The sequence below is a fragment of the Fundulus heteroclitus genome, unplaced genomic scaffold (genome assembly GCF_011125445.2).
Source record: "Fundulus heteroclitus isolate FHET01 unplaced genomic scaffold, MU-UCD_Fhet_4.1 scaffold_48, whole genome shotgun sequence".
Lineage (NCBI taxonomy): Eukaryota > Metazoa > Chordata > Actinopteri > Cyprinodontiformes > Fundulidae > Fundulus > Fundulus heteroclitus.
Window position 1 is genome coordinate 347501 of NW_023396901.1, and position 24612 is coordinate 372112.

Here is a 24612-nt window from a genome sequence, read left to right on the forward strand (position 1 = left end):
AAAAACCAACCCAAGGGGAATACAATTTAATATACTGGAAATGGTACACAGGAATAGCTAAGAAACTAAGCACAAGAATAACCAATAAGAATATAGAACATAATGAACAACAGGTAAGTAATCACCAAGGCAGATCCAAGACACCCCGCAAAAGTCCATCAAAACAACAAACAAATTGGGGAGGCAGAGAGGGCCTTGGGAAAGGACAAAAGACAGAAACTACCCGAACTAAGTAGGCAGAAGTGGTTTTGGAAGGAGTGCTAAAAACAAAAATAGGAGTTCAGGAGGGCAACCAGGGGACATGGAGAATCCACAGAGATGGATTGAAGCCTGACCGGGTGACCGGGAGAACTTCAGTGAAATCGAAGAAGGCTGTACAGATGGCAGCACTGATAATGTCGATGAGAGACTTGGAGATGGAGATGATGACAATGATGATGATGATGAAGGAAGCAGGTCATGAAGATTGTGGTGCTAAGACCAAAGGCTGCACAGTGGGTGATTTTGATCCTGCTGCAGTGAATGAGGGAATCATGGCTGATGAGGACGTAGAAACTGCTCTATGCTGAAAACTGTAGATTGGAGTCAAGTTTAGACTAGGAGTGAACACAGGCGCTCTGAGGAAATGAGGAACAGTATCAATTTGTCTGAGGAGAATTGCAGCAGGCTCATGTGCACTCAGTAGATGTGAAGCAGGCTCAGAGCATTTAGGAAAAGTAAAGCGGGCTGAGCTGTTCTCAAGAAAAGTTGAGAAGCTGGCTCAGCTACACTAAGGAAACATGAAGAGTGCTCAGCTGTAGAAAGCAGCACAGAGAAACATGGAAAAAACACTGCTGAAGATAGGACATGCTTAAGGAGCAAAAGAAGGCGCTGCACAATTCGGGCTAGGTAACACCAAGAAGTGTCTTTTCACAAGGAGCCGACTTGGGACCTAAATGCCTGAGATAAGTTCAGAGACTCCTGGGCAGTAGAGGTAGTGTTGTCCTGAACTGGCTCAGGAAAAAGAGTGGATGCGTCGGCCAGATCTTTTGTTAAAGGAGTGGGGGCAACACTATCCTCTCTGGCAGGAGAAAGAGGGAACAGAAGGAGCTGAGATGGCTGGTGTAGAAGACTGGAGCATTAATTGTGGAACCACACTGATCCTGGCAGAGGAGGTGCAAAGCATAAAGCACAATTTCTGGATTAAAGGTGGGGTGGAAATGTTGCTGTCCCCGGCACCAGGCTGGTGGTTCGCATTTTCTCTTGCCAACAAAACTTCAAAAAGGAGATAATCTCCACCCCTTTCTCTGGATCCTTAGACTGGCTGGATCTTTCCATCATATTGTTAGTATTTGGGATAGACAAAAATTGGGATGAGCATAAGAAAATAATAAATAATGACGATAGAAAACTTACAGATGGAAACACGAGGAACCCACAAAATAACATGGGCAGAGTCACAGACAGAAAATGAGGACAATGCAGGGAATCACAGGCAGTTTGACAGAAAGTAGAACAGGCATAGTTTGAGAAGGATCCAGCAGATAAGAAGAAGAACCAAAAAACCCGACATGGCCAGAGTTACTAGTAGAAAATGTGGAAAAATGCAGGAAATAATTGTCAGTCTGATGGGACATGGACCGGGCAGTTTAACAGAAGGATCCAGCAGATAATGATAACCAATTCATATTTCGATGGGGTGTAGAAAATGACATGGGAAGCGTGTGTTAATCAGGAGAAAATGAGGTACAGCTAAGGTAGAAGATAAGAAGGCATGGTGAGGGAGGGAGACTAATTAACACAGTTGCGCCGAACAGAGATACAAAAATACAAAAAAACAAAACCCAACTAAGGGACTTAAACTAAAACACACAGGGAATGAAAAACAGGAATAAACAAATAAAGTAAGCACAAGTCATAACTAACATGGCAAGAATACAAAACATAATGAAAACAGGGAATTGATGAAAACAAACACAAATGGGAACCAAAACCCTACAACTAAGGATAGTGACAATACTGTATTGCTGTGAGAGAAAAGTTAAAGGTAACTCAGTCCAATGCAAAAGCACAACCCTGCTCCGAGACAAATTTGAAAGATTCCACCAAAGTGGGTGGGGATGAGCAGGACGGGTGAAGGGGAAGGCAGGGAAGGATGAGGGTGAGCGGGAGCCATCTTAATTTGCCATACTGATCCACTCGGAGTGAACAGAGTGAAGCTGGTAGTTACACCATGGTTAGGTCTTTTGAGGTGGGGGATTTTTCACCCCCGTCGTCACCAGAGGTTGAAAAACTCTTTGTTGAGCTCAGCTGGCCAGAGCCTCATCAGTTTCAGCTGCTGGCTAAAAGTGCTGACTCAGCAATGCCTGTAGCTGGTGCTACCAAGGCAGTGTAGGACAGGATTGGTGCAATTATATATTTATTTCCCACTTTGTAATTCAGGGCAGGATCATCAACAGTTTTGTGCACGCATTATTCATTTTTCAATGTAGATATGGAGTGGAGTTTGTCTCCTCTTTAATATTTTTGCTCTGACTGCAGGCAGGTTTCAGGAGAAGGTAGCCACTGTCTGCCTGTGAGACAGAATTTAGGGAGGTTTGAAGGAGCTCACGGCAGCATCACTGCTGCCTCAAGACAGTAACTCCATAACAATTGTTGCCTTCACCAATTACTCACCAATAAAGTCACCATTACAAATAAAAAGTTGCTAGATTTGATGCTAGTGTGCCTGTGCAAATTATTTGCTAGATGGGTCTGAAAAGTCACTATGTTGGCAACAGTGCTTTCTACGGAGGCACAAGATGCCATAACTGTTTTTTTTTTTATTTTAGGCAGAGCTGCTTACATACACCACATCTGCAGCGCTACTGACGTCAGTTTATCTTTGTGATGTCACAATAACTTTTGAACTATAATGCACACATGATTCGAAATTCACTGATGGTTTTCAACAAATATGCAGTAATTTGTCAAAATAATGACCTGGATATGTAGGCAGCACTAAGAATACCATGTTAATAGTTTATTAGAAAAAAAAATGGTGGTGAGTTACCCTTTGAATGTAATGATTGTTATTTGATAATACAATTAAGTTTTACCCTGTCTCCAGTTTGGATGTTATCATCAACCTCAGTTGTACACTATCCTTCCAGCGATCTTCTAATATATTCAACATCATAGATTATATTTAAGGATCATAAAAAATTTTCCATTTTCATTTTGATCAGCCTTACCTTGTTGTCTGACAGCCCAGTGACTTGGTCAACAAACTCCTCCTGAATCATGAAGGCAGCCAAGTTAGCAGTGTAGGAGGCCAGGAAGATGACAGCAAAGAAGGCCCACACCGACACAATGAACTTGCTGGTGGTTCCTTTGGGGTTTTGCACTGGCACAGAGTTGTTAAAGACCAGACCCCACAGCAGCCAAACGGCCTTGCCCATGGTAAAAGAAGGACCATGAGGATCTGGGAGATACAGTAAAAATAAGAGAGAGATATATTATAGTATTACATTTCAAGTAGTAAATTACATTTAAAGATATTATCAGTATGATTATGTTTTCAGGGTCTCTAACAGCCTCAAATCCAAACATTTTGAGAATATAAGAATGATAAAATCAGACATAGGTATAAACGTATTTGCCCTTTTAAATGGTACATGTTCTCAAGATGTTTTGTGTTTAATTTTGTCTTTGTTTATTTTATATAAAGTACATAAGACCTGCAGTACATAAGGCCTGCAAGTTTGACCTATAAAATTTTGTAATTTTCATGTCTCTCTTGAATACTGTCCTGTTTACTGTATTTCCATGCCCATCTGAGGTATAACCGGAAGCAGATATCCATGTGGTGGTGACTACAATCACCCGTTGGCCAGCACAATTGACCAAGGAGTTGCACAAATTTTTTTTAGGGAAGCCCCCTTTTAAGTCTATTGAGTGACCCCTTTTTTCAATTTGTTAGCAATGCATTACAGAAATGCATGTAAATTAACAGGCCAATATATCAAATACCTAGTTCCTCAACACATTAATATCAGCACCATTCACTCTGTTTTCAATTTAGACCCTTATCAATACTGAAGACTGCTCTAAAAGTATGGAGTTTCTCTTGTGCTCACCTTTTCCTTGTGCCAGGTTTCTGTTAAAGCCAAGAGGACTGATGTACTCAAACATGAAGACAGCCATTGCAGTCACCAGTAGGAGCATCACAAACATCATCACCCACACTGATGCACTGAATGGCTCTGAGAAAGACAAAATTAGGAGTACAAATATTAACACTGGTTAAACCAAAATCTCTCAGACATCCCAATTTACTTACTATCTGATCTGTTTGGCAGTGAAATGAAGGAATTAGATATAATGTTTGCACAAATGGAGGATTGCAAGTTGTACCCTTACCAAAGCGCTCACATACTTGTATTTAATTATGTGAGGAACAGAAAAGTCTAGGAAGCCCTGGTGTCAGCACTCCTGTCCTCCCTCTGAGCTCACGACACTGCTGCACAGATTAAACTTCCTGTTTATGCATGTGGGGGGATGAGGGGATACTCTAGGCATAGGGCACCATACTGAGTGATGGTTGTGCAAGAGAAGCACGTGTCTGCTGGCAACCAACCCAGTGTTTTGCTGCTATGGCCCTATATTAGCCACTTTCACAGCACTAAATGCATGTAACATACATGTGAGTGCATGAACCTGAGTGTGAGTTTGTTTCCATGTACAGCATACTAGCATGGGCTTGTCTGATTTAGCTTGTAAGAATTTTTGTTTACTTCTATTTGTAAGTTGGTGGATTTGCTGCCACATCATGTGTGTAGGAACTTGCTGAGTGACAGTAGAAAACAAATTACTGAACACATATAACAGGGGTTTTCATTGCCTTTTGGTTAACTTCAGCAGTGTCATGAGAAAGCAACTGAACTATATCCTCCAGATAGAAGCACATGCACACACAAAAAAATAACTAAAACAATGACAGCACTTACCGAGAAAAGCTGATGGCGAGACAGTTCCATTGCTACGTGAGACCATAACACTGATCCCAGTTTCTACGAACGGGACGGAGAAATCGATGACCTCAGAACGCTCCTCATTGATCGTCAGAGATCCGACGGCCATGACGGCTTTCTTATAGACCACCTTCAGAAGTGTTGGTAAAGGGAGGAATGCAGGGATTGAGGAAGAATGGGGAGAAGTGATTTAGAAAAATGGAGCAAAAATAGCAAGGAGCAAGACACAAAAAATTTGTACATTATTTGAATCCATTGTTATTGATCTTACTAGTTTCACATAAAATGGGCTTTTAGACACATCGTTACACTATAAAACATTGGAAATCTAAAACAACAGACTATGCAGCAGTCTCCTCCTTTGTCTGCAGTGAAGCGGGCGCTGTACCGTTCTGTTGTGGTGAAAAGAACTAAGTCAAAAGGTGAAGCTCTTGATTTATTGGTCGATCTACGTTCCTACCCTCATCTAGGGTCATGAGCTTTGGGTTGCAACTGGAAGAACTCCACAGGGTGTCTGCGCTCTCCCGTAGAGATAGGGTGAGAACTCAGAGTAGAGCCGCTGCTTCTCCACGTTAAGAAGAGCCAGTTGAGGTGACTCAGGCATCTAGTTAGAATGCCTCCTGGACACCTGGAGGGATCCAACCACACAAGGAGGAGACCCAGAGGAAGACCCAGGACACCCTGGAGGGACTATGTTTCTTGGCTGGCCTGGGAATGCATTGGGATTTCCCCAGAGGAGCTGGCCCAAGTAGCTTAGGGAGAGGGAAGTCTGGGCCTCTCTACTTAGGCTGCTACCCCTGTGACCCAATCCCGGATATGCAGAAGAAGAAGAGGTTACTATAAAAATGTCCTTCACCTCTTCTGTCTTGCTGGCTCTGGTCTCTGCCATTTTGCTCTGTGTGGGGATTAGGCCAACATAATTTGCTTACATTAAACCAGATATTTGAACTTTTGGTTTTGTGAGCAGGTGGAAGTCAGCATCTTTATAGAGCTTGTCAGCAAATGCTTCAAGATTTCCTTAAATACAATGAATGACACAATTGTAGTCTACTTCCGGGTTACTTCTGTGTGTGGTGGCTCTTGAAACTAAGACTCCAACTGCAATCTATGCTTTTTCTTCTCCAAACTCTTTGCGTCACAGTCCAATTAGCATTTATGGCATATCCTCAGTATGGAGGTTGTCAATAAGTGACTGGACAACTATATAAACAACTCCATGATAATGTAGGTCATAACATGGGTATAGGATAATATCCTATATCCTATGGATATACAATGCATTAACATCATTTTTAATTGCTCTCAGTGAATGTTAACATTTTCTGAGAAGTTGAATTTAAGGTTTCCATTACTTGTAGGCCTTCATCATCAAAAGCAACTGAAATAATTGTTTAAAATGTAATGCGTAATGTAATAGGGTTAACTTTTTAACTGGATTACTAAAATGAATCAACTTTAAAAGTATATTCCAATTTACTATGAGGTACCTGCCGATGCAATATCTTCTTGCTCATAGTGTCCTTGTTTAGATTTTAGCTCCACAAAGAACAGTTAATCATTTTGGGTTCATCCATACTAAATGGATTATATTTGGTATGGAAGATCATCTATTATAAAGTTGTACATGCTTGAGTTTTAATGGATCAAAAATGCCATCCAGAACCAGTGCTTCACAGGATGAATGCAATACAGACTTCTATTAAGTAAATATCCACTATAAAAATACACATAATTATCAAGTTTAGATTTCCTTAAAATTCTCCCTGGGATGATATTGAAATGGAGGTCAGAAATGAAATACATGCAAATAACTTTTATACAGAATTTGGTCAAATGTATCTATTTATTTAGATTTTGGAGCATGTAAGTGCACAAAAGCTATTCTTTTTCCTGACACTAATATTTTCTCACATCAATTTAAAAGAGCTTACCTCTCCCACCATCCCATTCCAGACATTGTTGATTTTCTTGCCATGCTTTCCATTTGTGACCAGGTACAAGTCATACGTGAATTTTACGTACTTGGCAATTTTCTTCAAAATGTCGATGCAGAAACCTTTGCAACACTTTTTGATATATGTCCCACCAGCCTCAGTTGTGTTGCTACAAAAACACAAAAAACAAGGGCCACCATTACAACTGAGTTTAGACATTGTTTTTACCTAGTGCCTGTGACAGATGCCAAAAAATACATAGATACAGAAAGAAATGTTCATTGAGTCAACTTTCTTTAATTTTTCTAATGTCTTACAGAAGTATTCATCCCCTTTTCCTTGTTTTGTTGTCTCACAACCTGGAATTATGATAGACGTTTGAGAGTTTGTAGCATTTAATTTACAGAATATCATCACAACTTTGAAGATTATTTTTTTTTACGGTGAAGCAAACAACAAATTTGAGGAACCATAAGAAAACTGCTGCATGCATAAATGTTCACCACCTTAAAGTAGTACTTTGTAGAGCCACCATTTGTGGCTATGACAGCTGGTTTGAATCAGTCTCTGTGAGCTTGCCAAATCTGACCACTGGGAATTTTCCCCATTCCTCAGGGCAAAACTGCTCCAAGTCCTTCATGTTGGATGGTTCTCTCTTGTGATCAGCAAGTCTAACCAAAATTGGATTGAGGTCTGGACTTTGACTAGGTCAATCCAACATATTTAAATACTTCCCCATGAACCACTCGAGTATTGAGCCTCTTGGCAGGTTTGTTCTCGTACCACACAGAGGTTAGGGGGTTCGTCTTGCAATTGGCGGGTTACCGGTTTGATCCCCTGCTCTGACTGTGTCCTTGGGCTAGACACTTCACCCGCATTGCCTGCTGGCAACCTCGCCTCTGTCAGTCTGCCCCAGGGCAGCTGTAGCTACTTATATAGCTCACCACCGTCAGGGTGTGAATGGGTGAATGACTAAGACTGTAGTGTAAAGCGTTGTGACTGATGTAGTCTTGACAACTTTGGAGGTTGTCAAGACTAGTTAAAAAAGCGCTATACAAGTACAAGCCATTTGTACAAGCTGTTTTTAATTCGAATGGATGGTGCTGTGGTGGAACATCACTCTGACCTGTATTTCTATTAGACTTGTATTTGTACTGTTTGTAGAGTTCCTTGGTCTTCATGGCTTAGTTGTGTTGCACCCCAGAGGGTGCAACACATAAAAAAACATTTTTATACCAACGGATCACGTGAAACATAGACTGCACATTAACTTAACTTCACAAATTATGTGAACTTCATAGCGAATCCATGATCCATGCCTACTGGGTAAATAAACTGACTTATATCCATGAATGCCTAGCAGAATAAGTGATAGTTTAAAAACTAGAGCAAGGGGGAACTAAGACACACAGTCAGATAGGGGAAGTTAACATCAACCTCTCTGAGATTGGGTACCAAGACCAATGATGCAAGAACAACTGAAAGTGAGAATGTCTGACCTAAGAGATAAGATCATGGATAAATTAAGAGCCCGTCAACCCTGACATTAAATTTTGAAGTTAAGTGAAGTGCCTCCACAGAATCTCCTAGATGATGTGAATACAGCACTAAGTACAATCCCTACTGTGACCATCACAGAGACCAGTGAGCTGATATACAGAACAGCACTAGTGATCCTTGAGATGCTTGGCAAAGGTAACTTTAAGAGTGGACATAATGGACAATGTCCACCATGGAAGAGCAGATTGCTAGCCAAAATCAAGGCAACATGGAAAGAAGTAAGCCAATTGTCAGAACTCCAGAAGATGCATCCAGAAAGGAAATCCCCTGAAATACAACCAATGCCCATATCTGAGGCCCTGGCTACCAGACTGAAAAGATACACAAAGGAGATAGAAGCCCGAAGATTAAACAGTCTGTTATCCACTGAACAAGCTAAAATGTACCCCCAGTGGCAGTGTAATAAAACACAAGCCAACCCACCGAGGCAAGAGACTGAGCAATACTGAAAAGGGATATGGGAAAAAGAAGCATCACATAACAATGATGCAAAATGGCTAATAGATCTAAGAGCAGACCACAATAATCTCCCTGAACAAAGTCCGGTGAACATCACAATGGCAGACATCCAAACAAACACTCTCAGGTATGAAGAACTGGACAGCACGAGCTCCTGATATGATCCACACCTACTGGCTGAAAAAACTGACATGACATGAATGCATAGCAACACAAATTAACCAACTGCTGATAAATAGGACCCACCCTGAATTGCTGACAGAGGGCAAAACAGTCTTGATAATGAAAGACCCCCAGAAGGGGATGGCCCCTACCAACTATCGGCCAATAACCTGTCTCTCCACAACATGGGATGTCCTATCAGGCATCACAGCAGCTAAGATAGGTGGGCACATGAATCAACACATGACAGAGGCCCAGAAAGGCATAGGTAAAAACACCAGAAAAGCCAAACACCAGCTGCTGGTTGACAGAACAGCCACCCTGTACTGCAAAAGCAGACAAATAAACCTGTGCACTGTCTGGGTTGATTACAAGAAAGCCTATGATTCAATGCCACACACATGGATCCTGGAATGTCTGAAGCTGTACACGGTCAACAGCACTCTGAGAGCCTTCATTGCAAACTCCATGAAGCTGTGGAAAACCACCCTTGAGACCAACTTCAAGCCAATTGCATAAATAGCCATCAAATGTGGAATATATCAAGGAAATGTTCTGTCCCCTCTGTTGTTCTGCACAGGCCTAAACCCCCTCAGCCAAATAATCAGCAAGTCTGGCTATGGATACTGACTCAGAAATGGGGCCACTATCAGCCACCTCCTTACATAGATGACATCAAGCTGTACGCTAACAGAGAGTGATACAGTCGAGCTGGAGAGATATATGGCCAGATGGTGAAGAAGAGAGTGAAAGTATTCCACACATAGGGGATTGCACTCACATAAGGGAGAATAGCAGATATTGACATTCAGCTGGGGTCAGCAGAAACAGCCAAATACCTGCAACGAGTAAAGCAAGTTCTGAGAAGTTAGTCCAATGGCAAGAACAAGGTCCAAGCAAACAACAGCTATGTCTTGCCAGTAATCAGATACCATGCTGGACTAAAAAGCTGACCAAAGGAGGAAATCCAGACCACTGATCTTAAGACACAAACGTTACTTACCATGCATGGTGGATTCTACCCCTAAATACAGTATCCACAGACTATACACTAAGCGCAAAGAAGGAGGCAGGGGTCTAGTGAGCATCAGAGCCACCACTGAAGCTCCAAGAATATATCAGTAAGATGGCCACCAGGGATGAAGTGCTCAGCGAATGTCTCAGACAATGGAAGCTGGAAGAGAAGTAACCGAAGGAGCCATCGTGGGAGGAAAAAAACCCTGCATAATATGTACCACCAACAGATAGCTGAAGTGGTTGATATGACCAAATCATACCAATGGCTAGAGAGTGCTGGAGTGAAGCACAGCACTGAAGCGCTGATCGTGGCAGCACAGGAGCAGGCCTTGCGCACCAGAGCAATAGAGGCTGAGATCTACCATACCAGTCAAGACTCCTGGTGTAAGCTATGCAAAGAAGTCCTAGAAACCATCCAGCATCTCATAGCAGGGAAGGAATACATGGAAAGCCATGACCAAGTTGCTGGTATAGTGTACAGAAGCATCTGTTCAGAATACCAACTGTAGATCCCTAGGTTAAAATGGGAGCTACTTCCCAAGGTGGTGGAGAATGACAGAGCTAAGATCCTGTGAGACCTCCAGATACAAACAGACAAATTCATAATGGACATTTGATTGATGTGGCCATCACGAGTGATGGAAACTTCAGGAAAAAAGAGCATGATAAACTGGAGAAATACCAAAGGCCCAGGGAAGAACTAGAAAGAGTCTTGAAGGTGAAGACAACAGTTGTGCCCGTGGTCATCGGATCACTTGGAGCAGTAACCCCCACTCTGGAGAGTGGCTCTAACAGATACCTGGAGAAACATCAGACATCTCAGTCCAGAAGAGTGCAATCTTCTGCTAAGATCCTAAGAAGAACCCTCAAGTTTCCCGAGATTGAGAAATGGCGAGCCATCTACCCTGCTCAGGTGTATGAGGGGTATATATATATATATATATATATATATATATATATATATATATATATATATATATATATGAGGTATCTTCCTCATTCCCCTTCCCTAAGTATTTTGTGCAGCTCCATAATATAAAATAAGAGAAGAAAATTAAGGAAGAGGTGTTGAATGCTTTGCATCTGCAAGCCTCCTGCCATCTGTTTGTATGAATCTGAGAAAAGGAGAGTTCAGAAACTCCTCACTCATACACACAAACACAAGCCCACTTATGCTGTGTATTCACATTGAAGAGTCCACTTCAACTTTCAGCCACCTGGGAGTCTCATTTAACTTTTAAATGTGTGCTAATTAGAGGACGTTAACCTTGTCCTTTGATCTAACATCCAAACTTAACCAAGAGTGAGATAGCAAAAAAATAAAAAAATGGTTGCTGTGACTCTGGAGTTTCATTCTGTCCTGTCTGCCCAAAGTGCACTTACTGTAGGAGTGCCTGACCTCAGGTCCGTGGTCTAAGGGGGCCAGTGACTTTCTCAATTGAGGTCTCTTTTTTGGATGGAAAGTTTTTTTTCTGACATTACATTTGTGTATGTTTATAACAATTTCATAGAAAGTATCCCTGTTACAGTACTCCAGCGTTAAGCTGCATCTTTTTCCTGCATAGAGAAACGTATAGAGCTATTGCTATCATTAATTTTGTGGACAAATTTCTTTCATAGACCATATTGTTGCTGCTAGTAACCATGTGTATTCTCTTTTTCTTCTTCGTTATGTCCTTCCAACCCTAGACAATCATGGTTGATGGCAATTCATATTGAGCCTACTTGTGCTGGATGCCTTTTCCTTGTAACCTGACTCTCGCCACATGGGTGTAGTTCAGCCGAGCTCCATGTGGCTGCACACATCCCTCTGGAATCACTGCCATTGGGAGGGATTTCAATACCACATAAAATGAACAAGCCAATAAGGATCGCCGGGCAGGATTTTCATAGGTGTGACGTATCAGAGAAGCAACTGTTTGTATTCAGACAACAATGGCGGTTCGCAGCAGGGAAGCAAGCGGTGACCAGACATCCCAGAGTCCCCATTTTGGAAGACCTATCCCCAGCAAAAGCTGTCCCTGGAAATGTCCCTGATTTCAGTGTATAATGGTGGAGTAAAAAAGCAGCAAGAGGTATTTACCCAGTCCTGCTGCTGTTTCGACGTAGTAGAAGAACTGAGCCGAATGTGCCTTCCAGCCCAGTCTCCGTTGCGGATCGGGCGAAACAAACCAACCCCGACAGAGACTCTGTGCCTACCCGCTCGCTTAGCAAAATCAGAGAGGTCCCCGGTTTTCGTTAGATAAATCTGGTCATTCAGTAACATTGATGCTTCTATTTTGTCAGTGTTGTCCAATCTACTGAATACTAATCATTTAACAGAACACCAGAGCTTTGAAGAGCTTTGTGGAAACAATGTTTTTCAGTTTCAATGTTGGATTTGATGTGAGTGGTGGAATTAGCATGTCAGTAGAAATAACAGACAAGTGATTTTCTATTCATATGCAAGGATTTTTGATAAGGCCCCTCCTTCTGACATACATCTCCAATGGAGCAATTCCAGATGGATGTGTGGAGCTCTGCAAAACGAAGTCCATCTGGAGAGACATTTGACTGAATTGCTGTAAGGAATTGGAAATTTTATGAATTGATTTTTGATTGATTCTTCTATTTGAATTGTGATGAATAAGACCTTTTTTAATGTTTTAAATGTGTGCTATAAAATTCAATCTGTGCTATATATTTAAACTTATTGCATGCAGTAAGGAAAATCAGAATGGCAAGGTGTTCACAGATTAAATAATTTATTAAGTAGTAGCTGAAAGATTTTTTTTATTTCTGCAAAAGCACAAAAAATGAAACTATATTTGGTTCTGGCTTGTTCAGCTATGTCATACAAAAGCAGATAGATCAGAACTTGTAAAGCAGCCTTTATGAACTGAGTGTAGTTCTATGAACTTAGCCTATCTTCTAGCCAGCGCTCTTCTCCCCGTACTGCACTGTTTGTGAAATTGCTAGGCCAACTTGACATAAAAAACACTATAGGGCCTGATGGGTCTTCACAGAGAGCATTGGGGGCCTGTGTATGATTGTGTGTTTCAGTGAGTATGGATTTTTTTCTAAGGGAAAGCCTGGAAGAGTGAATTTCCATTTCTGCATGCACGGATGCCCTTCAATCCCCAATCCAACTCTTGTGCCACTCCCCATTTACTGCCTCTTCCATCCCTTCCATCTAACCCTCTTTCTCCAAATGGACACCATGGATGCTTGAGTGGGAATTGTGCTGGTGAAGGGAGAAACATGGCTGAATGCATTGGTCTGTAAGTGGACATGTGGCAACAGGGAGCGTTTATGAACTTGTGAATGCATGTTTGTGTTCCTCCTTGGAGATGCTTTATCCTCTGCCCTACTTCACTGTGATTCTGGAAGATAATCTCTTTCAGCCTCTTCCCTGAGACCCCCATTACTGTTTAATCTGCTCTTCGCTTTATCTGTATACAGTTATGACCAAAGGTTGTGACACAAATGCATTGTTACATGTTATGTTTATTTGTAGTTGTTTACTCGTGCACTGATGAAAAAAATATTTAATTCGTTTTGATGAGGTTAATGCATATTGTATTGCAAACATATTTTAAGTGTTAACCCTTCTTCTTCTGAAGTACTGCAGATAGAGAGAGATTCAGAGAGATCTATCAATCTCTCTGAATCTCTTGGGCAAGTCCTGATTGATCTAGACCTGTGGCTTCTTCTTATTCTACCATGTTTTTGGAATAAACTGCAGGTTCCCGGTGGTGTAGGATGATCTAGGTAGTCCCCATGTCCAGAAACATTCCTCTTTGCAATCAGGCCTTTCATGTTTAAACTTTTGATGTGATTTCAGGTTTGATATTCTTACCCACAATTTATTGGAATGTTGAGGTCTGTTTGTCACAAAGCAACAGTTTCTACATGCTTTTGTGGACCTCAGACAACCACATTTCCAAGGGATTTTCACAGAATAAAGTTTTGTTATAATTTAAAAATGTTCAAATTGCACGTAGCTAAGAGCAAATAAACATGCACAATGTCAGGAAAAAACTGATTTTCAATATCAAGTCGAAAAAAAACAACAACATTGCAATCAAATAATATCTGGTAATTTTCCACAATCTAAAAATAATAGTATTACATGGTATCATAAAATTGTATAAACCACAATGTATGTGTCACTGCTCATATATATTTTGTGTATTTGTGGCTGATTTTTAGAAAGGCCATACATATCAAAATTCTTATAATTCATTATTGGGACAACTTTAATACATTTTGCGCTTTCAGTAATTTATTGGCAGCATTATTTTAGGTTGAAAGTAAAATACACCATACAATATCAATAATACGAACTGGCTGCAAATATTTTAATTTTGCAGATTTCCTTTATTTCACAGAAGATTAAAAGTCCATATACAGATTCAAATATATATATAGAGTGCCACCAACATTTGGATGAATGTCCCTAGTTGGAAACAACCATCTGCTTTTTCTAGTGAGCAATATGACTCTGGTACAATATGTGCTGGATATTTGACCTCTCATATTGGCAAAATTGGCTTGATGTTAAAATTGCTTGTTTTCTGGACAGGAATGTGATGTAACACAGTTCAAAAATAATTCCATATATTTGGTTTTCAACACAGTTCAAAACATTACCATATGGTTGAGGTCAGGGTAATTCTAGTTGTTTAAAGTTAGAGCCTTCCCAATTAATTTCACAGCCAGTTTTTATGTGTGTTCAGGATCAATGCCCTTCACCCAATCATGTTTTGCCAATGTTGATATGATATAAATTTAAAGAATTTGGAGGCAGTCCTTCTTTCATTTTTTTTTCCATTCACTTTGTTTAGAACAAAAATAATGTTGGAAAACGAGACAGACCCTAAATATACTTCCACCATAACCATACTTGAGACATATTTAAAAAAATATATTGTTTAATTAAATTTACACCTCCAAAATATTTTTGAGGCATCTGAGAGTGACAGTTTGGATGAAATAGCTGACAATGTGTATGTAAATATCTGATCAGGACTGTATGCAAGCTGAAAATGACTGATGCCGAGCAGCTAAAGGTCATTCAGTTTTGCTTTATGTCTTCTAATGTGGCCCCCTTTGGGGAAATTATGTATTATCAAATTATCTAAAAAAAAATAAATAAATTACAAGCTCTGATTCTGCATCACACAAACCTTTCAGTGACATGCTCTCATAACATCTGCGCATGGAAACCAGCCAAAAGGTAGAGTTTGTTGGGTGTGAGAGTGAAAATTTGTTAGGAAAGGAAGTAAACTGCTAAATTCAGCAGTCATCTTCATTTTCAGTGGGAGGAAAGAAGCTGCTGCATAGGTTGAACATGTGTCATTGCTCATGACAGATGGGGGATAGCAAAACAGCAAGAGTGTAAGTCTTTGCAAAATTTATCATGCACTTTCACCCCTTAAATCACTCTGACTCATTAAGACTTGCCATATAAAGTTTCTTGCAAAAATGTTTGCACCCTTTGAACTCCTCCATATCTTGTCACATTATAATGACAAACATCAATGTATTTGATTGTGACTGGATAGAATAGACCAGCATAAAGTAAAATATAGTTGTCGCGCATTCAGATGTCCCCTAACTAGAGTCTGACTGTGTATAATTTCTTCTCACCATAAATATACCTGTTCTCTTAAGGCCTCAGCGGTCTGTTAGATAGCATTAGTGAACAAACCATGAAGTGCAGTTTAAGGGAGGAAGCAGACACATCAGGGATAAAGTTGTGGAGATGTTTAAAGCAGATTTAGTTTCCATAACAATATCCCGGACTTTGAGTGTCTCACGGTACACTTTTCCACCCATCATCAAAAAATGTCATAACTGTAATCCTGATAAAGCATAGCTATTCATCGAAACCTATGCTGGGGAAGGAAATAAATAACCAGATAATCAGGCAAGATGGAGCTCCACATCTCTGGTGAGAGAATCTAAGAAAAAGAGAGTGTTGCACTCCACAAATCTAATTATAATAAAAGAATACCAAGGAAGAAATCTATTGTTGAAAGAAAGACAATGAATCTAGTCTGCAGTTTGCCAAAAGTCACGTAGGAGAAAAAAGCCAACATGGATGGCAGCGCACACGCAAAGTGCAATGTTTAAACGAAAACATTACCCTGAACACACTTTCTCCACAGAAATGGAAGACTAAGCCTGCCAAAGTTAAGAATAAATCTATAAATAGATAAATAGTTTGATATATGAATAATCCAATAAAAAATTAACAAATGAATTATGTACCATTGAATGCAAATAAATTAAAAGAAAATTAATTAAAGGCATACTATGCAAAATTTTTCAGTTAATTAATGTGTTCCATACCGTTTTGGATGATTAAATGAGTCATTTCAGTTCGAACAAAGGTTTTCTCGGCCGCCCTGGTGGTCTGTAGGGGAAATACCATACTTGCACTTGCAGGAGCCCTCAGCCCACACCCACAGGCTCAGAAGTCTGTGCATCGCGAGAGTCGGTCTTGCTTTACGGCAAGAACTGCTACACGCCCCCAGTGAAAGGCATGCTCGTTGCTAGCGCAGTGGCGATATTTGTGCAGTTATCATGGCGGAACCAGCGAGAAAACAGCGAAAGCCCATGTCGGAGCAGGCAAGAAAGAGGAAAAGAGCTCTGGACAGAGAGAGGAGTCGTACACGTGTGAACATCGGGCAAGCTTTTTCCAAATGGCGAGAGCTAAAAGAAAAGGAAGGCTGCAAGGCTGACGCGGACCTCGCGTTTCTGCTGATGCGATTGTAAGTAACATTGGAATGGTTTCTCTCTGTGTGCATGTTCATACTTTCACTGTGTTAGTCATTGTTTGTACTGCCGTTTTTTCGACTTTTCGTTGCATTCGCCTGTCTGCTAAGCTCAAAACAACCGCGCCTGGCTTGACAGAGAAACCGACGGAGAGCATCTTTACGACAGTGCACTTTTACTTTCGCCCTCTGGGGAGAGCCTCGCTGGAAAATGAATCCAGGTTGCATAGTATACCTTTAACTACAAAATTAAATAGATTAAAAAATAATCTACAAGAAGCAAAACACAAAAATCCCAAATAGATTATTTATGACCCCAACTGAATAAAAAAATAAATTAATTAAATTTGGTTTATGAAACAAAAGATCTCGCTCATAAAATAATTAATTTATTATAATCAGATTGAATAATTTTGTCTGAGACACCTAACTGCATTAAGAGAATTGTATTAGTATAAATGAGTGAAATCATGACATCCACAACACATCACATTCTTCGAAATACTGGATAAGGAGGAGCAGTAGCAACATTCTATCAGTCCAATATACTGATTACTCCCAGACAAATTAATAGCTGCAATTTTTTGTAACATTTAACCCTTATTTTTCCTTATCCAAATTGCAAAGCACTAAATCACTTCTGTTTATCATTTTGTATTGTCCACCAAGCAACTACTCTCAATTTTTAGATCGGTTTTCAGACCTTTTATCTGATATAGTGTTAAATACTGATAAGATCATACAGTGAGAATTTTAACATTCATGCTGACACTGAAAGTAATAGGTTAAATGTAGAATTTAATGATATCTTGAACTAGTTGGCTTTCCTCAAAATATTTGCACATCTAGCCATTTTTGTCTTCATACTTTAGACCTTGTGCTGACATATGTTGCTGATTGTTAAGAAATAACAGTATTTCCTCATAACCTTGTCCTGTCTGACCAGTGCTATAACCTGTGAGTTAAATTTAACTTAGTTCTCAACTCCTAAAAGAAACATTCATTATATCCATACTGTAACAACTTTTAAAGAAACTGTTCCATTTACAATCTCCTCAGTTTCACAATAGAACACAAAAAAGGGCAGCAATTTAATTTTTATTCCTTTTGCAAATTGGTGTTCTTGTTGTGTTGCTTCCTCATTGCGTGTTGCATTAGACAATGTAGCCCCTTTGAAAACTAAGGCAAATATTCCTAGGAGGCTGGCTACCTGGTTTTACTACAGACCTATGCACTTTAAAAGACCATGGTGGTAAATTGGAGAGAAAATGGTACTGTGCATATCTAGAGGAGTCCTCCCGAACATGAAAAATACGTCCTCAGTAAGTGAGACAGTATTGCAGGTAACTTTAGAACCTTGTCTGTTTTTGGACTGTTTGGATCTAGCTGAGCTTTCTGAGTAATTCAAAATATATATTAGCTTAATCTAAACCATCAACTTGTATGTTAGACCCAATTCCAATCAAATTTATTAAGGAAGTGTTTTTTTAATTACCACCCCTATATTAAATCTTTATAAATATAAGGTATGAACCATTGGAGATCCTTTTCTTCATAGAGGTCAGGGAGAGTGGATAGATATTATGGCAATAACAGAAGAAAACCTTGGGATTTGGGTGAAGGCTCCCCTTCCAACAGGACTACAACTCTAAACATCCAGCCAGAGCCACAACAATGATTTAGATCAAAGCATATCCATGTGTTAGGATACCCCCTTTTCCATTTACAGCGCTAGGATTTAAAGCCCCAAGCTTTGGTTTCACAGGGTAAACCAAAGTCTAGAGCTTTTGGGGTTTCGTGTTTCCATTCGCCAAGGGCAAATTTATGTAAAACGGGTTATGATGTCTGGGGAGGTTGAGAGGGAAACTGCAGTCCAGTGAGTGGTGGCAAAAGACACCATAGGTCAAACAGATAAAGGCAGACTGAGAAGCTGTATCCATATCCTCCTGCCCTTCATCCGGACCCTGAATAAAACAGGATGACAGCTTCTGCTGATGGTGTTCCACCTCTTTAACCCCTTTTACACCGATCCTACCTTATTCCGCCCACTTAGATCCACCGGACCTTATTCTATTCTACTCCTGTTGGTTTAAATAAATGAAAATAAAGCACAGTTTGTCTCTCTGTGTGCGGAAATCGCAGTGAGGTGGCGTGGCGTAGGACAGAGTGGGGGAGCACACAGGCTGATCTGTCTGATCCAAACTTGACCTCACAAAAATAAAAATTTAGAGCTATATGAGTAGAGTTTTGCCTACTCAATACTGCATCCCTTTAATGGGAGCAAATTTATTTGCAGAGTCGGCTGCCGCAGAAGAAAAGCAGAGCCAGATTGTTCCGATCTGATTTAGGTTAATAAATACAGCATACACATATGTAGTTTGTAAAGAGTAAAATAGTTCACAGGCCACCAACTAGGTTTACATGAAAAGTCAGTCTTAGGGAAATATGTGTTTTCAGTCCTCAAGGAAAATGAAAGGCCTCCGTTTGATCGTTAGTACTAAAATATCAGTCTAGTTACAGAACTGTGGCAAAAAAGTTTACAATTAACTTAAACTGCTGAAAACATGCAGCCAAGATTTTCACATTTGATATCTGGTATATTCAGATACTCCCCACAAACTTAGTAAATGGTTTATGCTGGAATGGCTGGAATGAACAGATTGAGTATGCAGGAAATCCCAGAAGGTCTGGCCGACAGCTTGCAACAGCAGTCGGGGTTAAAACTGACATCAGCCTGTCAGCGTTTGGAGGCATACTTTCTCAGCAAAAAAACATCTTAAAACTACTTTTTGTGGTAAATTAGGGTTATAAAATTGATAGCTTTGTAAATTCCTTATCTCAATACCGTTCCTTATTCCACCCTTGTGGCAGACAGTTTTTTTTTTCCTTTTTTTTGCTGTACGCGACCACACCCCCTCCAAAAGCCCTGAGAAAGCAGCACAAAGTACTGAGTCTCTTGAAAGTGAAAGTAGTCAGGTACATGTGTATAGAAACGCTACCAGGGATTTGACAAGCCACAGGCTTCTTGAAAGCCCCAGGCTTTTGTGTGGCAATGGAAAAGGGGCTGATGTCCCATTCAACCCCCAGACCTAAGTCTAATGGAGAATCTGTAATAAGACTTGAAAATGTAGGTTAAATGTAGTCTCTTTCTAGTCTGATCGAGCTTAACCGATTTTACAAAGAAAAATTGGCAAAATATTTTTTCTCAAAATGTGCAAAGCTGGGAGGAAAAGATTAGCAGTTGTGATTACATTAAATGTTTGTTTTACGTATTGACTGAATATGAATGAATGGCATTGTTTTTGGACTTTTCTTCGAAATAGAATAAAATCATGTGTATTTTATCTTTCCACCTCATAATTATGCACTTGTTTTTCATATAAAACACCAAAAAATAAATTTAAGTTTTTATATTAAAGTAACAAAATGTAAACAAAACAAATTGTAATGGGTCTAAATGCTTTGGCAAGGCACATTATCTTAAATGTTTCAGAAAAATTAGCAAGCAGATTCAAAGCAAATGTTTGACAGCTCACAAAAATGTAAATAAGACATCTCTCCATTTCTTTGGAAAATTAAAAACCCAGCTCAAAAAAACCTTTAAAATTGTATTCATATTTTTTTGCTCTATTTGACCCTCTGAAGTTTAATAGTTGAAATGTACATAAAGACACACCAATTGGGAAGTTGTTTATGTTGGGGACAAGGAAATTGTTGTTCTATGGATATTGATCCATCATATTATTTATTATAAATGTAAAAAATTGTAATGCAAACCTATACAGCATACCTAACCAACTTCCAGTGTGCAGAGAAACCAGCATCAGACTTACTCTTTGATATGCTTCCTGCAGGGCACAGAGTTTCTCATACAGGTACCAGTGAGTCTTTCAACATCCTCCACAATAACAAAAGGTTTTTCTTCCAAGGTGACGATGGACAGGTGGTTGTCGTCCAGCTCAGCATCACCAAAAGAGTTGAACCTTGGCCACACTGGGTATTTTAGTGTCAGGCTGCCATTGTCAAGTCTCCCCATCTGTTGAGAGGGGACGAGAATGAAACAAGAAGCAACTAGGTTTCAAAGTACTTGCAAAAACAGGTTCATCAGCATATCTACATTAAAGACAATATGTATTTCTGTGTATGAGCATATAAAACATTAAGTGTACTTTAATACATTAGCTGTTACTGGGTGTGATTGTGTGAACTGACATTAGTGTGGCTCAACTGCTGTTAAGTGGCTACAGGCAAGTGTGATTGTAAAACAATACTATTTTAGATAAACAGCATTGTGCTTTAGGGTTAATTTTCTCCTTTGTGTTAATGGTAACCTTCTTCCAGATCATTAAGTGACAATATCTGACCCTCAACATGTTAGTGGGAAAGGTTAAATATACCAATAGATTTTAATTCCACACCTGCACACAGAAGATAATGACTTTCTAACAGAATTTGTATTAATCATACATATGACAAGACAGAACTTGAAGAGACAACACTACAATACCAGAATGACCTACAGAAAGAGTAAAATATGACAGAAATGTTCATTTTCAGATTTCGGTATAAATGCAGACCTAAGTAATATTTCAGAAAGTTTCCAGAGCTGTGATGTCACTGATTCCCCTATGGAACAGCTTTATCCATCCACATTTCACTGTAAATATCTATGTGTGGGCCTGTGAGTCTGTGCCTGTCTGTCAGATGGAGGATCCAAAGAGGAAGAGGAAAAACAGTAACAAGCTCAGAGGCGTGCATGGCTTTCAAATATCAATACAGGAAAGTAGAAAAAAAGAGACAAAAGCTCCATTATAAAACTCTTGCCTCCATCTCTTCTTCATCACTGAAAGTGAAAGTAGTCTAGCTTCGTATAAGCTTGATTGTGGAGTAAACACATAGAGTTCCATTTGCAGATTTACATAAACTCATAATGGGCAGCTGTAGAGAAACACACACATTTTTTGTTCCCATAAAAACACTTATGCCATAATTATTCTAATTAGCAATGTTAGAACCCTCTTTAATTTACTTAAGTAGTTTAGATCACTGAAATTCCAGAATCTCAAACCAACCTTCTTTATCCAACACATAATCTGTTTTGATATCTGTTTTGGATCACTGTACTGTTGTAACAGCCAGCTGTCTAGTTGTTGAGTTGAGGTTAGGCTGAAGAAATATAAGCTATTCTTCCATCTATAAAATTCCATATGCTTTCTGCAATTTACTGATTCCACTAGCAGTGAATCAGGCACTGGCAATTAACTTGAACATTTCAATTTGTGATAATAACTATTTGCACTCTTTTCAACCTCTCTGGGAGCATTTGTCTGATGAACTCACACAACTGCACAGTAATCTACATTGTCTGTAAATGGACCGCTATCTGTCTTTTTGACACAAACATGAATCTAATTGAATGTTACGGACTATTTGCATGCCTTAAGCTTCTCAGGAAATGTTGGTGAAATAAAAGTGAAAACGTTATGTCCTGTTGTGTCTGTCTGTTATTTGTAATCTATGTAAATTCTGAGCCAGTGTCTCATCAAAATTTCATCATGGTAACACATAATGAAAATTCAGGATTCCTGAATTGGGCGTTCTGAGAATGGAGTCAAAATATAAATAGGACTGACTGTGTAGCTTAGTAAGTCACTTCAGGTGACTTACGAAGGTAACCAGATACATAACATGACTACTCAGAGAAATATCCCCTGAGCTTTATGGTATGTACAACTGTTGATGGACATTGTTCCTTTGAGCTGAAAATTGATCTTGTTTTTTTCCAGCAATTGTTGATTTTGGAGCAGGCAGATCTATAGTAATCTGAAACTTGTTTAACTACAATCTGTGGACTGTTCCTCAATGCTGGTTGTGTACTACAAACTGACATTGTGACATCTTACATCAGCTTTGTGAGGACGTGTGTGCAGACTAAAACCTTCCACACATACAACAGCCAAAAACCCTGGTTCAGAGTAAAACAGTGAAGTGGGAACAGAGTCTTGTACAACCAGGGAAGGAGGACAATGACTAAAGAGATCAAAGTAGAAAAGAAGAGCATTCAGGAGTGAATGCTGCTTGTCGGGACTTTGATGCAATAAACTGGGTTCCCTTATATAGGAAATATTTGACCAATCTGTATAATCTGACTCAATCTGTATAATATGATTGAATTTGACTTTGTAAAGTGCCTTGAGATGACATGTTTCATGAATTGGGGCTATATAAATAAAATTTAATTGCATTGAATTGAATTGAAAAGAGGCACTCTTCTAAAAAGGTAGAAAAATCAGCCAGCAACACTGAGTTAATGTGGAAAGGCCTGCAGATACTAATTATGAGAGACCATCCCCCAACTCTGCTGTTACTTAATGACTGGCTGATAAGCTTACTTTTTTTATTGTAGATTTGAAAAGCCCAAAATCACACCCCCTGATGCTCCAACTCTATCTACGGCCATCTCCCCTGACTGGCACAATCCCATCCTCCCCTCTCCGAAGAGGATGTGTGCCTGCTCTTCCAGAGGCAGAAGATCAACACATCACTGGAGCTGTGTGAAGTTCCCTCCTGCTTCAAGCAATCTACAATCATCCCAGTCCCCTGTAAAAATCCTCATCCCTCCACCTCTCAGTGGATCATTAACTTCCTGACTAGCAGGAGTCAGCAGGCCAGGCTGGGTAACTTCATACCCCACTGATCTTGTATCTTTGCTGACGACACAGTGGTCACTGGACTGTGGACTGTGATGAGTCGGACTCCAGACGGAGGTTGATCAGTTGGGTCTCTAGTGCAGCCAGAACAACCTGGAGTTTAACATGTTCAGAACTATGTGAGAGGATCATATACTTAAGGAGGACGGACAGACACCCCCCCCCCCCGGTTTGGTTTGCCATCAAAAAGGGACCAGACTGCAACGGACAGTCGGGACTGCAAAACAGATCAATGGTGCCAACCTGCCCACTTGTACATCTCCAAAGTCAGGAAACAGGCAAGAACATCATTCCAGGACCCATCTCACCCCGGCCGTAACATGCTCAAACTTCTGCCCTCTGGTAGGTGTTACAGACCACTGTATGCCCCAACCAACAGATTCAGGAACAGTTTTTTTTTCCATACAAGCCATCACTTTAATGAACAGCTGACTGACAAAAAAGTGCTGTTCATTTTTACTGTTGATACTGTCATATTGTATATCCTGTATTGAAAATCCAACTATGTCATTTGCATTACACCGTATGTAATACTAATTTATTCCAGCAATCCCATTCTCTGGTCTCATCACACTGTGGTCATGTATGTTCGTATGTGTATGTACACCTGTATATCACTTTCCCCTTCGACATGTACATAATAACAACAATGGAAATAATATTTACTTCTGCATCCTTTGCACTCTGATCATTGCACAATAGCAGTATTGACTCAATTTGTCTGCTTGTTTATAGTGTTCATATGTGTTTTCTATACTGCAGACTGTTTGATTTGCATTATTGGATTATTGTGTTGTTGTATTATTGTAGTTTAAGTAAGCACATCATGAGCATTGCAAAAAAGAGAGTAATATTCCTCCTATGTGTACACATACCTGACAAATAAAGTTGATTCAGAAAAGAAACACGTTAAATAAACTCTACTGGTTCTGACAACCCCTGATGCAGTCCTTAGTTGAGTATGTGGTCACCATATATTCAAAGCTGCATATCCAATGCTCATTTATGAAAACCAGTT

General features: G+C 39.8%; 1 protein-coding gene across 2 annotated transcripts in view; it reads right to left on the reverse strand.

Moving 5' to 3' along the window:
• grin2aa (glutamate receptor, ionotropic, N-methyl D-aspartate 2A, a) overlaps positions 1-24612 on the reverse strand; it is a 302450-nt gene that overhangs the window by 79579 nt on the left and 198259 nt on the right. For both annotated transcript variants that reach the window (XM_012876661.3, XM_012876660.3), the window contains 5 exons: positions 20718-20920; positions 6923-7094; positions 4968-5121; positions 4098-4223; positions 3213-3442 (listed from right to left, as the gene is read on the reverse strand). In XM_012876661.3, the coding sequence (XP_012732115.2) occupies positions 3213-3442; positions 4098-4223; positions 4968-5121; positions 6923-7094; positions 20718-20920 (885 nt within the window). The remainder of the gene's footprint in view (positions 1-3212; positions 3443-4097; positions 4224-4967; positions 5122-6922; positions 7095-20717; positions 20921-24612) is intronic.